The sequence below is a fragment of the Homalodisca vitripennis genome, chromosome 2 (assembly GCF_021130785.1).
Source record: "Homalodisca vitripennis isolate AUS2020 chromosome 2, UT_GWSS_2.1, whole genome shotgun sequence".
Taxonomy (NCBI): Eukaryota; Metazoa; Arthropoda; class Insecta; order Hemiptera; family Cicadellidae; genus Homalodisca; species Homalodisca vitripennis.
In genome coordinates this window covers 204,058,043-204,074,765 of record NC_060208.1, presented here as the reverse complement: position 1 = coordinate 204,074,765, position 16,723 = coordinate 204,058,043, and the positions used below count along the sequence as shown (strand labels likewise).

Below are 16,723 nucleotides of genomic sequence, written 5' to 3'. Positions count from 1 at the left end.
TAGACAACATTCTAGTTTTTAACACGAAATTTCCCATTTTTTTCCCACAGTTAATGGTTGTGTAATTAACTATGCATTGAGTAACATTACACAATTAGAGTTGACCAGTGGCATGATTAAAGGTGGTGGATGATAGAGATAGAACACCCCCGAAGGCCCTAAACGATTTTAAAATATACATATAACAGCAATTTAACTTGTTGAAATGGGCATTTAAAAGTTTTACTTTGGATTAGGCCTCTATAGTTTGTTCAAATTTAGATTTATTCCATACCTCCCAACGTGGAATGCTCTTTAATCAGATTCATTCTCCACCCCTCCCCTCCCCCCACAAGTCAAGTCCTAGTTTCAACACTGAGGTAAGCAATAATCCATTTATTGGATTATAAAAATATTACTTGCACAGTTAAATACTGTAAAAGATATGTAATTATTAATAAATAAAAATTCATAAGACTAAAGAATAGATCTCTGTAGGTGAGGAAGTTTCGTATTACAAAGCGAAACAAACATCCAGTGAAAATATATGTTAAGAAATTTGGTATTTTATTATAGGAACATAGCATTAGATGATATCAGGTTTTTAACAATCATCTTAATATGTTTCTTTTCAATTTTCAAGATACCTGTACCTAAAAGCAATCAAACAAATTATCATTTGTTGAGATCAAATTAATAGTTTGTTATTGGAAAACATGTTTATAAATTCCATATAATTTATTTGAATGTTCTTAATTTGGAAAAGTAATTCATTCATTTTAATGATATATAAAAATTATATAAATGTTTAGATATTTTAAGAGAAAGATTTTCCCACAGTTAGTTTGTGGATGGAAACAATGTTTAAATATAAAACTTGCCATTAGAATCAATGAAATATAACTTGTAATATAGAAACCAATATCAAATTTTGATTATGCTCAATATTAAATTTGTTATGTGCTAAATGTATATTTCTGACCTCTAATTTTATTTAAAATGAACACAAAGTAATTACAATTTTAATATAAATAAAATATGTGTTAGGTCATTGAGTGTTTAGTATTGCCAATCGAACCTACTAAAAAATCCTTTCACAATAGCTAAGTCTTACTTGGTTAACCCCCAAACCAGACTTTGTATAGTAAGAATCTATTCATAATTTTATATAATCCAATGCCGAACCTTACAATACTTTGTTTGATATTTAATACAGGCATATTTTTTACATAACTAGTATTTTAGAGTTTTACATGTTCAGTTTCCTTTAAAATATAATCACATGTTTGTATTGATTTATCCTTTTTTTTAATATCTAACAGAACATATGAAAACATCCTTGAAACAAGAACTTAGACTTTTTTGTGATTGGTGCACTTACTGATTGTTTAATGTAACTTGACAGATATCGCTGGATAAAAAACGGAAAAAACTTTGACTGGCAAGCCTACGATGACAGGATATCCCAGCAGCCCGGTAGGGGGACCTTGGTCATCACCTCTCCTAGAGACGAGGATCTTGGTATGTTCAAATATCTTCTTGTTCTATTACATATCTGTTAGCAGAGGCTGACATGTCATTCAAATAGTATTTTATGAAAGCATTAGGCTATTTAATTGGTTACAAGCATCAGAGCTCTGTGTTTTGTTTATTCATATATTTTTAGGTTCACCAGCAGATATTTACTGATTACAATTTGATAACAGTAATATTACACAGAAAATGTTTTTCAATTTAGTATTAGTAGTAGCAAGCTTCTTTGGAACAAACCTTTTTTTATCTAGATTTTAGGAGTCAAGTCTGAAACAGCATCAAATTTAATACGCTGGACTATGTTATGTGTAGTAGTTTTCTCTGAAAACTAAAATTTTGATTTAAACTGTCACAATTCTTTCTTCTACACCATATATTGGGGAGACGGTATAATAGAATGTTCTGCTTCTGCACTTGTTTAACACTTCTTCAGTGTGAAATGTGTAATGGATCAGATCTGATAGTGACATCCTCAATTGACAACTGTTTGTTCTCTGTCGCTCAGGTCAATACCAGTGCTTTGCTACGAACGAGTGGGGCACGGCCACCTCCAACTCGGTGTTTGTGCGGAAGGCAGAGCTGAACTCATTCAAAGATGATGTCCCCATGACCCTAACGGCAGAGGAGGGCAGTCCCTTCAAGTTGACCTGTCAACCTCCGGACGGCTGGCCCAAACCTAATGTCTATTGGCTGATACAGGTAACTGCTGTAAAGATAATTAAGTATAATATGTCCATGGGTATTGAACTTGGGAAAGATCAAGAATTATGCTGAAATAGTTTTAAGCCTGGAAAAAGCATCGAATATGCTTTGATTTTTGGTAATTACGGTCTTCTGATTTTTAGTAGTGTAGAGAACAAGCACTAAAAAATACAATTTTTTTTAACTCATTAAATTTTTTTAAACATAATTACATTGTCTTTAGGATTTGGAGATTAACATTTTGAGCGGAGTCCATTAAATTGAGTTCATTGATACTGAAAATTTAACTCAAGGTCCCTTTTTTATCGTGGCTTTTTAAGACTGGACCCTGTGTTAACGTTTCTGGTACATGCAGTGTTATAGTGCAATAAATGTTGTGTCATTGATAGCTAGTTGATGTGGTGTAGTGATGTATTACTAGTAAGACAATTGATTGTAGTTGAAGAACGGGGAAGCGGTATGGTACAAACATTTGAGTCTCTAGTCTAGTCTAGTAAATGTGATTTTAAAGATTAAAAATAGGTTTTAGTGATTGAGAATTTAACCTTGGAAACGTTGACCAACCCCTTTGGTATCAATTTGTATTTTACAGGTAAAAGCATTATTACCAGTCAAAGACCTTAAATTATACATCATTTGTAGGCCTATGAGTTGTTTCTAATGTTTAGTGGCCTTTGATTATCTGTCATCCTGTTTCTAGTTGCCAATCTGTGAAATTTCCACATGTGATTTTGTTTTGCAGCAGAGATTTCTTAAATCAAACCAGGATAATTTCACATTATTCACTAATATATTGTCTAACATATTCAAGGGAATCTGAACAGTAGTATGCTTAATTACGAGTTATAATATAATAAATACAATAAATAAAAACGTATAATAAATGAAATTTTAGAAGATTGTCAAACTTGATCGTTACCAAAAAAAATTATTAAAAAATAATTCATATATAAAAATATCACTTTTAGTAACTGTTAACAAACTTAGGTCAAGATAACAAAAATATATTGGCGTTAATCAGAACATTTAAGTAAATTATTACAAACACAAAACCCTTTTTAAAAATCTTAAAACAGTTTAAACTAATAAAAACTTATTTACTTTTGCCTATCATACATGGCTCTCCTAATTAGATTTAGAATTATATTAGCTTACAAGTGTTGTAACGTTGGTTGTACGTAATGATATTTCGCAGAACGCGGACGGAGGTATCAAGAGTATCAACAATTCCCGGATGACTCTGGATCCGGAGGGTAACCTCTGGTTCTCGAACGTAACTAGGAATGATGCCAGTGAGGAGTGGTACTACGCTTGCGCTGCCACTTCCGTATTCAGGTAAGTTCACTCCTAGCCAGAATTGATAAGTGCTGAAGTACAGTTTGTCAGTTGTGGTTGGTGTCAGTGCTGTACAAATTTAATTTGTTCCATTATACTAATATATATTTCCTGCTTTGTTGTTCTTGCATTTCTGATCTTTGTCCTGTAATTTTTGTCTTTTCATCAAACTTTGTACATTTTGTATAGTTAAAATTATCAAATCTGTTTTGGTATATATTGAACTGGAGATGTCCAATAGCCAATTTATGCAACACTGTGGATTTAGTGATCAATATATACGACAATTTAGAGAGCAAATAACTACTTTCTTTCATAAAATCAACACTGTACGAAGTGATTTACACTACACAAATTAAACAAATTTAATAAAAACTTGCAGTTATGTTAACCCCCCTTCAGCTGGGAGGGGTCCACCTTAAATTAACGGTGGTTGGCTTGGGTAGAAGTTGATGGGATCGGTGATTTTCTTAAGGAAGTGTCAAAAAGCACTTGATTTAAGTTTATTTTATGCTCTTTGAGGCATTTATTATTGAATCATGTCCATAATAATACTTTATACTACTTATAAGTACCAAAACTGAACATTTAAATACAACCATATAGAGAATCAGCACTAATAATAAGTCCCAAAAGGGTTAATTATTTATTTTTAATTTTTTGTTTACTCCACTAAAAGCTTGCCATTTTAGGTTTTTAATGGTTTTTTAAACCATTTTCTCTTAATTTATTTTTTCAACTAACGCACTAGCTTACTGTACATCTAATTGAGAAGAAATCTCTCAACATATTAATGCACGTTAACATAAATGAAAAAGAATTTGAGCATGCAGATAAAATTATAATCAATCCAGTAATAATCAGGATATGGTGGCTAAAAATACGTTATTCCAATTTTCAATGGAATGATCTATTGTGTTATATTGAGCTTTTGAAGTAAGAATCAGATATACAAGAAGAAGATATATAAGAATAAATAATGTAAGATTAAAAACCATTTTAATAGGTAATTAGTTTATAAATTATGAAGTAAGTAAATGATTTCATAAACTTATGCTAAATTAAAAAATATAAATAGATATATAACAAAAATAGTAATATTAAGGTAATAAATAATATAAGTAAAACTCACTCTATTTTCGAAGTATTCATAGTGCAATATAAGTTTTTTTAAACAGTTGTTTTTAATGAAATAATTGGACTGAGATTGTTAACTGTGTGGCAGGAATGAGTACAAGTTGGGAAACCGGGTGTTGCTGAATGTCGTAGCTGCTGGTATCTCTGCAGCACAGAACCGCCATGAACCGGTCCAGCAGTACTGTACCAGAAAGAATGAAGTGGCTCTCCGAGGCAAGAAGGTGGAACTCTATTGTATATTCGGCGGAACGTAAGTTACAACACAGCATTCAAGTTTAGTGGCCCTCCCACTGAGTGGGCATTAAGTAAATTGTGCGTGCGTAGGACAACAGATTGGTACGGGATTGGACCTCTTTCTTGCAAAAGTGTTTTAGCTAGGTACTGATTTAAAACACATATCGTTAGTGATAAGTAAATAAAACAATTTTAAATCTCAAGTCCTAATAGCTCTATAACATAAGTATGATTTGAATAAAATCACCACTAATCCAATTTCTGTAATTTTTAAACCTTTGGAAACATTTGATAATACAAAAAATAATCCAAGATATCAATTTATTGTAAAAGGGTTTGCAGATGAAAATAGAAATAGCTATGACCTAAGTCATATCCCCTACCTTTTACTTTTAATTTCAAGGTTTATAAGGTAATTTGATAGATTATAATATGCCCTGCCAGAATATGTTTTTAATCTGCAAAAATACGGACATAAGTTAGTATAATTTAATAAACATATTTTAAACGTAAAATGTTTGAACAATTTCAAATAAACCATAGTTATGATAACAAATGTATTGAAATATGAACATAATATATTTTCTAGAGGAATTATTTATACAACTACAAAAATTGTGAAGTGTTCAAAGATGCTTGGAAATATATATTTCTCTACTGTTATAGTCTAAAAGTAGCTTAATGTCTCATTCTTTCTATATTTGTTATAATTATGTTTGTCTACGTAATGTACAGTAATTGTGGTTTTTTCTAACTAATAATCTACAGTTGTGGTTTTTAGTGGAATGAGATATAAGTCAGAAAAACCACAACACAAATATGTGTAGGATGACGATAAATTTATCCTTGTACTATCGTAATAGTGTGTAAGAATTTTTTTATAAAATTAAACTTTTTACCTCTTTATTCTTAGCCCTACAAAACAGAATCCTTATGACAGTGGTATGATTATTTAAGGAACATTTTGTTGTTGCCTTTCCATTGTATTGAATCTCATGGTACTGTCAAAAGATTCGGGTTTTAAGACACACAGAAATGAATAATCTAGACAATGGTAAACAATTAACACAAGAGCTGGCAATATTACAATAAACTTGAATTTATTTTGAATAAGTATTAAATAATGTTTCTTTCTTATATTTTGTCACAAACTTTGTGTAAGTATTTCTATTGCCTCCCATAAAAACCCCATTTTAAGGTGTAACGGCCATTAGAACACTGCAGTTATAATAAATTCAGGGTGTCCAGCAGCCTTGAAAATCGGGAAGAGCGGGAATTATGCTTGAATTTTACCTGCCTTGAAAAGGGCGGGAATTATGCTTGTATTTTGTAGAAAAATCGGGAGTTTTGATTTTTTATTATACCGCTGCTGCCGTTTCTAATGCAAGGCGCCCACTGCGACCGTCCCGGCCCTTTTTGTGAAGTCGAAATACACGCAATGAAATGGACACCCGCACACTGGGGCACCCCGGCCCGGCCTTTTTGTGAAGTCGAAATACACGCAATCAAATGGACACCCGCACCACTGCGGGCGGCCCGGCCCGGCCTTTTTGTGAAGTCGAAATTACACGCAATCAAATGGACACCCGCCCAACTGCGGGCGGCCCGGCTCGGCCTTTTTGTGAAGTCGAAATACACGCAATGAAATGGACACCCGCACACTGGGGCACCCCGGCCCGGCCTTTTTGTGAAGTCGAAATACACGCAATCAAATGGACACCCGCCCAACTGCGGGCGGCCCGGCCCGACCTTTTTGTGGTCGAAATACACGCAATGAAATGGACACCCGCCACACTGGGGCACCCCCGGCCCGGCTTTTTTGTGAAGTCGAAATACACGCAATCAAATGGACACCCGCCCAACTGCGGGCGGCCGGCCCGACCTTTTTTGTGAAGTCGAAATACACGCAATCAAATGGACCACCCGCCCAACTGCGGGCGGCCCGGCCCGGCCTTTTTGTGAAGTCGAAATACACGCAATCAAATGGACACCCACACACTGGGGGCACCCCGGCCCGGCCTTTTTGTGAAGTCGAGATACACGCAATCAAATAGACACCCGCCCAACTGCGGGCGGCCCGGCCCGACCTTTTTGTGAAGTCGAAATACACGCAATGAAATGGACACCCGCACACTGGGGCACCCGGCCCGGCTTTTTTGTGAAGTCGAAATACACGCAATCAAATGGACACACCGCCCAACTGCGGGCTTCCCGGCCCGGCCTTTTTGTGAAGTCGAAATACACGCAATCAAATGGACACCCGCCAACTGCGGGCGGCCCGGTCCAGCCCAGCCCGGACCGGTCGCAGTGGGCGGGTTTTCATTTGATCGTATGCATTTTGACAGAGTATAAAAGTCCGGGCTGGGCTGGACCGGGCCGGTCGCAGTGGACGCCGTGCTCAACACAAATGAAGATATTGAAGCAACAGTGTTATTATGTTCACATCGATGTGAAATTGACAGAATACAAAGGAAATTTGGAAGTAACTCGCTCTCGTTGCAGTCGCCAAAAATGGCTTTGTAGTAGGTTTGACGAGAGATGGCATTTATATATGCTTGATGTTAAAGTAATTTGAAGAGTGGCTAAATAACCTACGCGACTATATATTGTATTTATAATATTCGCATGTTGAAGAGGTTACCAATTCTTTGAAACATAGTGATGAATATTAAATGTTTCAATTTAAGGTAATCGAAAAACGTGGATCATGTGATCAATTATGGTGTACAATTGGATGCCTATAGGATTTATTTTAAATTTATTTGAGATATATAATTAATACGTACAACACTTTTTTTTAGTAATCTAGGTGTTTATTTACCCTTGCTATACTATTAATGGTTGTTATCATTTAACTTATTGTCAATAGCATTTGTTTAAATTAATTTGTGCAATGAGTAAAAGGTGCAAATACATCGTTAGTAATTCAATTGTTAAAAAAAGTTTTATAAACTTTCACACATGTTTTCTAAAGAGAGTAACACTTTTTCTGTGACAAATTTATTTTTTAACACAAAATAAATTGTAAAAAGGGTTCAACATTTTAATAACCCATGTTTTGGACTTTTTGAGTTTAATCCTAATTTACAAAATGAATATTAATATATTTTTATTTATTTTAACAGTTATTTTCTTTTTATGAAAACTTAATTCACTTAAAACTAACCTACCCTCAACTGGTTTAGAATAGTATTGGGTTTGATGTTGAAAGTGTAAGTAAAACTTCTTTAACTTGAAAGTAAAACTGTTTCTTTACTATCCTGTGTTTTTGAGGGTTTGTTTTCAGCTTTCAAATAAAAAAAATCGAAATCATTTACCTAATTTGGATATAAAAAATGTATTTGTAACAAAACTGTTACAATATAAACATTAAATTAGGCTTTGGTACTTTATCATAATTTTGTATAAGCCTGCAACGTTTTTTTACTATTTTTTTGTAATAGTAACATTACACTGAAATTCATTTTAAACTAAATTAAATGCCACATTAAGCATAGTATTGTTTAAATAATTAAATTAACATATTTTATAGGTACGATTACAGTTCAAAGTTTTTTGAACACGAGGAAGTTCAATTATAAGTTATAGGTTCTGAAAAAACCCTCATTTACTGTAAATTTTTCAACAACGAATTATAAAATGTTGTTAATAATGTATAAGGACATTAGTAATTTAAACAGAGGCCTTAGATATTTGAGAAATCTTTATTGTTACATGGAAAGTAAACACTATTTCGTGACTTGATTTTGGCTTGTAAAATTGCTAGTTACCAATAAAGAGCCAAAAGTAAACCGCGACTATAGCCTTGAATTTTATAATTTTGAGCCTTGAAAACCTTGAAATGTGCTTGAATTTTAGATTTGGTCATTACTGGACACCCTGAAATTGAAACATACGAGTTTACAAAGTATTACTAAATATGACTGACTTCAAAGGTTTTAAATTAAAAAACTAGACTGCTATATCTCAGGCTATTTCAGAGCACCAAACATTCTATGAAAATAGCCCTAACTTTACCTGGTAAAATAAGACACCCTTTAGATTTACTTGTATGGGCAGAGACTGTAGGAGCTTTTTAAAAAACTTCCTACCTATATAATTTGTTATGGTGTGATTCAGAAAGTGTGTTTCTATGGTGTGATATAATAGTTGCCTTATGTATAATTCCTTATTGTAAAGAATGGTTTTCACATATTATATTAATAAAACAATTAAAAGTTTGCTTGACCGGAAAGCATTTCTTCATGCTTCATTGTGCTTTATAATAATATTTAAAATAATAATTAAAATATTAAATAAAATATTAAGATAATAACTAACATATTAAATAAAATATTAAAATAATAATTAAAATAAAGTTTGTTAAAATTTTCTTTTGAAGGACCCAATAGCATGATTTAATATACAATGTGTGAATAGAAAAAAGCATAATAATTTAATGTTGTTTGTTTTCAAAAATAGAATTTGTATACAATAATAACCCTCTTTGAACACTTTTGATATATTTTTTTGAAAATTATTTTCAGATGTACCTGAAGATGAATTCCTAGAATTTGAAATGTACATTGTACAAAATAAAAAATATATAATATACATCAAAAGTGTTTAAAGAGGGTTATTATTGTATATAATTTCATCAAACATATTTGAGGCTACATCTCTAAAATAGAATTTGTTTTATTTTGATAAGTCCGGCTGATAGCTTGGGTGATATATAATTTGTGTTCCTTCCTGTTCAGAAGAGAATCCGCTTTTAATACCCAGAAATGTATTATCATTAACTTCTCTAACTCTAGTTCACTATCACCTAGAAATGTAGTCATGGATCATTATCAAGTTAATATTTTGGAAATAGCTAACAATTTCTCTGACCGGAAATATCTGTTGATTTCTAACAGCAAGGGAGACCTGTTAATATTTATTACAATAGTGAAATCAGTACAAGCAATCACATTTTCACTAGGAGCACATTTAGTAAACAAAAATACATTTTTACGTACACGAGATAACCTTTAAAATGACCAAAAATAATGTAGTAAAATTTTCCGGTATAGAATTGTTATTTTGGTATAAAAATAGAAAGTAACCCAATTAAACAATTTTCAAACATATTGTTTTTGTAACTCTTTTTAATATTTCTAGTAGATTGTTCCTTAAAGTCCAGACAGCCCAGAAGTCATAGCACGATTTATTATTTTCTCCTGTTTCTTGTCGCTATCAATTTATTCTGTATAGTGAATTATTAACAATTCACAGTCACAGCATTGTAAATTCAAAGAGGGATTTCTTTTATTGTGGCTTAAAAATTTCTTCAGAGACAGTAACGTTTGTGCATTATTTGTTAAAAATCATTTGCAAAAGTGCATTTTTATTTGTTTGAATTTGTGTAACAAAATATCAGTATAAGTATAATTTAATGCTTATTTTTCATCTAATTTTATAAACAGGTGATCAGACTTTGTCTTTTTAGGGCAAGTATTCTAAAATTTTAAAATGTTAATTTGGTAATAAAAATAATGCTTTAATTTGAAACCTCAGTAATTTTTAAAAATTTGTGATCCTGAGTTAGACCGAAAGACTTAAGTGCAGCATTTAAAAAATCTACTTTAGAGTGTTATCTTTTGAAAACAAAACATACAGAAACATGATATTTTTATTTGAAAACTATACTAAAATTCACTATAAGACTTCTAAAACACTACAGATAACTTTATACTCAAAACAAGTGATAGGGAGATAAAAAATATCTTTGATACTTAAAAAATATATTTGTTGCCAATATAATTTTGTGGTTTCTGAAAAATAAAATTGTACTGTATCAAATAATTTGTTACTATTTAGTGATTTTAATGTGTTATAAAGAGTTTAAATTATCAAATTATACGTCTTTTTCAGTGAATCTGAAGTAATAATTATTACAACTAGTATTGAAAACGCTTGCTAGCTATTTATCACAAAAACCCAAAATGCAATCACAACTTCACTGTATTGACAGTGATTACTGTGACAAGCTTTGTTGATTGAATGTGATTTAATTGATTGCTATTGATGGCAGGGGGGAGGGGAGAGTGATGATGTGAGAGGTGCCATGTGCTCAACGTGTCAGTGACAATTGGTGCAATTGGTGCGATTGGTGTTTACAAGCCCCCATGTGGGTCTCCCCCTCCCCCTTCCTCACCCCCTCCCTATCCCCATCCCTTGACAGATCTCTCGTGTTAATTGTTACTAGATTCTTAACTACATATGAAAACATTAACACTTTTTATATTAATCCTAACTTGTCCATTGCCCCCCGGGTAATATTTATTTTTTGTTATTTTGCAGGTTTATATGATCAAAAACTAAATATTGTCTGATTTCATTACTTAGTTCATCCATCAACGGTTGACACATATAACCCTGTTGTCAAAAGGCCTCATGAAATAAAAAGTATATTTATTGGTTTTTTTGTAATTTTAAATTAATTAATATTTACAATTTAAGTAACCAATATAATAAGCTCTATCGTCAAGATAAGCAGTATCTTGCTGACTATTCTTCATCACATGAGCGTATAAAACAGCACAGTAGGGCATCTGCCCCCAAATTAGTGTCAGTGTATTTATTGTTAACTTGGCACGTTCCTGGATAAAAAGTTAGTATTTATCGTCTGAGCAGCTAATACAATCAACAAAGTCAACTTTTCAAAGGGTGGTTCTAATACATCAAACCATACAATTTACTACATACAACATACAAATAAACAATACTTTCTACTGGCTAATTAAAAGCCAACAGTACAAAACAATCAGACATATTATATAAAAATTAAAATAACAGGAAATTAACATGATAAAAACAATAACATATTAAGATAGTAAAATAAACAACAGCCAAAACTGACATTTAAATACAGGAAACTATGTCAATGCAATCCAGGATCAAAACTTGCAAAAAACTTTTAATTTCTTTTGGTGATAAAAAAATAAAAGAGGATGTTACATAAGCCACTGACAAATTGTTTTATACAAGTAATGATCAAGACACTTGATTCGGCGAAATTGGATATTTTTATATTTTACAGAAAAAATATAAACTTTCCTTTTTTCTTTTTTTTTAACTTTTAACTTTTTTTATTAATTGTGGTGTAAACAGTTGAAATATTTTTCTTCTGACAGTATTCTATTTTGTTTATTTCTAGGGGTGCATCAGTTTGTTTATGAATATAAAAACAAAAGAAACAAAAATTTATCTGTTCGTTATTTTTAATATGCTGCTACCCATAGTCAACTGAAAAGGGTGAAACAGATTCCTCCCAAATAAAAATGAGTGAATAAATCTCAAGAAAGAAATGAAGTGGTAACAAACAAGATGGTTCTAAATTAGTCATGGCTGTCAAACAACAATGACACAGTGCATTCACCCACGTAGTAATTGCAGGAAGTGTGCTGGCTATTGTACCGTAACGTGCACGGACTATATCATATTGTTGCTTTTGTTGATAGAATATCGCGGCTGTTTGGTACCTCGTTACTTTGCATTATCTCATTACAATGGGGCATATCTGGAAGCAGTTTAGTCGAATATTAATTGAGCAGATTGTTGAAAACAGTATTGTAACAATCCCTGCACACCTCACTGGACAAAAGTGTATTGAGTCATTGTTTATATTGTTTAAGAGGTCTTTATTGTGTTCAGAATTGGCAATTCATGACGTAACACTGTATAAAAGCATTAGATTAAAAATATATTCTATTTCAGCTAAAGTATTTTAACATCAGAAAGCATTCAGAATATATTAAAAAATATTTAATTTTAGATAACAATACAATGTTTATTTATTGTTTTTAAATTTAATTTAATTTTTTATGTTAAATTTTAAATTTAATAATATTCACACAGTGGCAACTGAAAGTTATTATAGAGAAATATACAATATATTAGAGTCTGACACTTTTTTCAGTAGTATTTTTATTATTTAATATATCTGAAATAAAAGTAAAGTAAAAGTAAAGAATGTCTTATTTTACCAGGCGAAGTTAGGGCTAAGAAGCCCTCTCTAACACTTAACCTGGGGAAATAAACTTATTGTCTGAGTGAAAAGTAATTCAAAACACCAGTTTAACCCCCCCCCCCCCCCCCCCGTAATGCTTCTATGATTTTACAGCCTTAGCTGTATTTACAATCTGTACAGTTTACTCTCTTGACTTAAGTTGTCAGTTCTTAAGTAATGGCATTTATAATAAAATATGAATATTACGGTGACATCAAAATTGCTGTTTAGTAAATTGCTGTTATATACAAAAAATAAATTCATGACAATCTATTATATTGTAACATCGGCTTATATTTTTGTCCTAGAGTTGTGAAACTCATATATTGCTGATATTTGGAAATGATTAAAAAAAAATATATTATTTATAACAAAATAATTTTAATCTGACACTATTTTTGTAGTTCTAGGGGTGTAACAGTTTTTTGTGAAAATTAAAAAAAAAAACAATTTCATCTTTAAAGCTAATCTTGTTGAAAAATTAACTTCAGCAAATTTTGGTGTGAACAACATTATAGATTTGTTTTAGTAGGAGATAAAGTCTGATAAGCCTAAAGTGAATTTTATTTTACCACTTGTTTGTTATATATATAAGCAGTAATGTTACAAGCGTTAAGCGGAAGAGTTATGGTTGTTTTATAGCTGTCATGGTAGACAGTGTTATGTATAGTATAAATTAGTACGGTAGATGACTTAATTTATTTAAATATGTATACTACTCTCTTATATTATGTCAAGTTTAAACTCAGGTAGGCTATAGATATGACAAGTCAATGATAACTTATATTAATCGACATGAATATTATGGATATAATCAACAATATTACAAATTTCAATGAAAAATATATCTAACTAATTTACATTTATTTTTTGGGTAACTCTTAAACACTGTAAGAAGCCTGGGTTGTGAGTTGACATTTTAGGTTAAGTCCCCACAGTTCACTGTAGGATATTGTTGGAGTGGATGGGGCTCTCTCGGTGTCAAATTGTTCCATAAGAGTAAATCTAAGAGTTATCAACTTGCTTGCTTCCACTGATACAGTCCAGAAGTACTAATTCCCCCCCCCCCACCATGTTTATTTTTATGGACTTTTGGCAGTAGATCACTTCAATACTCTCTATCCGGCGTAAAGATCTCTGCAGAATAATGTTAATTCCCATTACAGAACAAGTTAAAGTAAATATGAATTTCTTTTCTGGTTATAAGGGTTACTGTTAATACATCCTGTGGTGTACAGTTTCTGTGAAGAGCTTTATGTTTGCAGGCCGTTGCCACAGACTGTGTGGAGTAAAGACGGGCGGCCGGTACAGTCATCGGACCGGGTGACACAAGGCAATTACGGCAAAAGTTTGATCATCAAACATGTCAACTTTGAGGATGAGGGTGCCTACACGTGTGAGGTCAGCAATGGTGTGGGAGAGGCTAAGACCTACTCCATCAACCTCAAGGTTTGGGGTGAGTACATCAGTATTTGTGGGATATAGATAAGGAAGAATAAGGCAGTTTACTGGTAAATGTGTTGAGGTAGGTAGGAAGTTTGAATAAACAAATAAAATGAAAACCATTTCAAAAGTTTGAAAGTTTAAATTAAAAATTCTCCCAGAGAGTTGAGTTAGTATGATTGTGAAGGTCAACTGAGTTAAGAACTAGCTTGACTAGTGACCATCTTGGTTTTAATCACATAAGAATAATTTTAAACTTAAAATACTTGTGCATCCTTACTTTTAATCGTAAAATTGTAGATGTCCTGTTTTAAAGATATAACTCATACGTATATCCAAACGATTCTTAGATTTTTACAAATATTTTTATTGGTTATTACAAGAAACATCTAAAGCATTTTAGTATTCTATTTTCTTAATTTTAAAAAGCATGTAAACTTAACAAGAAAATAAAAAACTTTTAAATACATATTAATAATATCCTTAAAATTAATTATTTCTTATTGGTCTATGACCAAAAATAGGGGCCTGAAAGTGTTTGAAAAACTTAGTTGCAAAAAGCATATGTAGAACTTTCATTTTCAAGAACACAATTTTTTTTGTGGCATAAGGCATTTTAGAGGACTGAGAATTAGTTTGAGATGAAGCTCGTTCTGGGAGGCTTTAATATCAGAAACTGATAAGAACATTGAAAGAGTGAGGGCTCTGGTGAGGTTGGACTGTCGACTTACATTAAGACTAATGAGTGTAGAGTTGAGTTTGTGTTGTTTCGCTCTTCATCAGATTCTGACACAAGATTTGAGTGAGCATGAGGAAGATGTGTGCCAAGATAGTACCAAAAACCTAATAATTGAATAAGAAGACTATCACAAGAATGTGTGCCTTTGATGTTTTTGAAAGTATTGAAAATGACCCACATTTTTTCAGTCACGTGATTAATAGTGACGAATCATAGGTTTTCGAGTATAATACCGAGAATAAACCAAAAGTGAAGAGTGGCACACTCAAAAATGTCCTCGCTAAAGAAAGAGTTGCGTGAGCAAATAAAAAAATTTAAAGACTCAGGAAAATGGTACTTCATGTCAGATCGGACATTTCAGATAATTGGATGCTCTATCATGACGATGCCCCTCTCACATGGCAATGTCTATCAACAAGTTTTTGACCAATAATATTCCTGTGATTCTCCAGCCATTCATTTGTACTCAGTCCCTATGACTCCTTTCCGTTTCGTAAGATAAAAAGCACTTAAAAGGGCGTCATCTTGGTACCATTGGAAACATCCAACAGAGCATAAACAAGGAACTAAAGGCAATACCAGTTGAAGACTTCCAGCACTTGTATGAAGAGTGGGATTGCCTCCACCACTGCATAGTCGCTCAGGGAAACCACTTTGAAGGTGATAAAATCAATGTGTAAAAATAAATTAAATTAATTCAAATAAAAAATCAGTCTCATCACTTTTCCGCCACGCCCTGTACTTCCAGTGAGAATTGTGTGTTCCATCTTTTCTGTGACCTGTAGATTGTATAATTAACTTTGTGAGGATGTGTATATGAAAGTGTGTTAATGTTGCAGCCACTCCGTACTTCACAGTGGAGCCAGAGATCATCAACGAGGCCGAGGACGAGACGGTGGAGTTCAAGTGTGCAGCGTCCGGAGTGCCTGAGCCAGAAATCAAGTGGATACACAACGGCAAGCCCATCTCAGAGGCGCCCCCTAACCCTCGTCGTAAGGTGAGTACTGGTCGGGCCTGCCACCGATGTGGAAATCTAACTAACTTTTATTGCTATTACAATGTATATAAGCTAATGATTAAATATACTTATATCTGTAATTGAAATATCAGTAACAGTTATATACTCAAATTTGAGCACAATTTGAGTACGTGAATGGGGACCACGGGGTTACCCGAGCTGAGTATGTTGATAATCTTTAATGAATTATGCTGGATTCATCTTTATTGCTTTATATAGCTACAAGCTATATACAGAAATACAATAGTCTTAAAAAATGGGTCCAATTTTACTAAACAAATCAAGTATGTTATAGAATTAAATTTAAATTGCCAACCAATTAGTAAAATTGGAATCATTATTAATATGTCTCTGAAAACTATTGATAAGTTCAAAAATTAATATTCATCAAAATATTGTCAGAGTAGTCATTAAATAATTATATTACTTTTACGTAAACTTGATCTGCAGGTAACGCCGAATTCAATAGTGATCGAGAAGCTAGAGAAGACTGACACGGGCAACTACGGATGTAACGCCACCAACAGTCTGGGATACGTCTACAAGGATGTCTACCTCAATGTTCTCAGTT

At 32.6% G+C, this 16,723-nt stretch overlaps 1 protein-coding gene across 5 annotated transcripts in view; it reads left to right on the top strand.

Annotated features, from left to right (window-relative positions):
* LOC124355296 (neuroglian) overlaps positions 1-16,723 on the top strand; it is a 79,483-nt gene that overhangs the window by 25,505 nt on the left and 37,255 nt on the right. For all 5 annotated transcript variants that reach the window (XM_046806373.1, XM_046806372.1, XM_046806371.1 and 2 more), the window contains exons 4-10: positions 1,385-1,500; positions 2,018-2,211; positions 3,410-3,549; positions 4,775-4,936; positions 14,218-14,408; positions 15,974-16,131; positions 16,603-16,720. In XM_046806373.1, the coding sequence (XP_046662329.1) occupies positions 1,385-1,500; positions 2,018-2,211; positions 3,410-3,549; positions 4,775-4,936; positions 14,218-14,408; positions 15,974-16,131; positions 16,603-16,720 (1,079 nt within the window). The remainder of the gene's footprint in view (positions 1-1,384; positions 1,501-2,017; positions 2,212-3,409; positions 3,550-4,774; positions 4,937-14,217; positions 14,409-15,973; positions 16,132-16,602; positions 16,721-16,723) is intronic.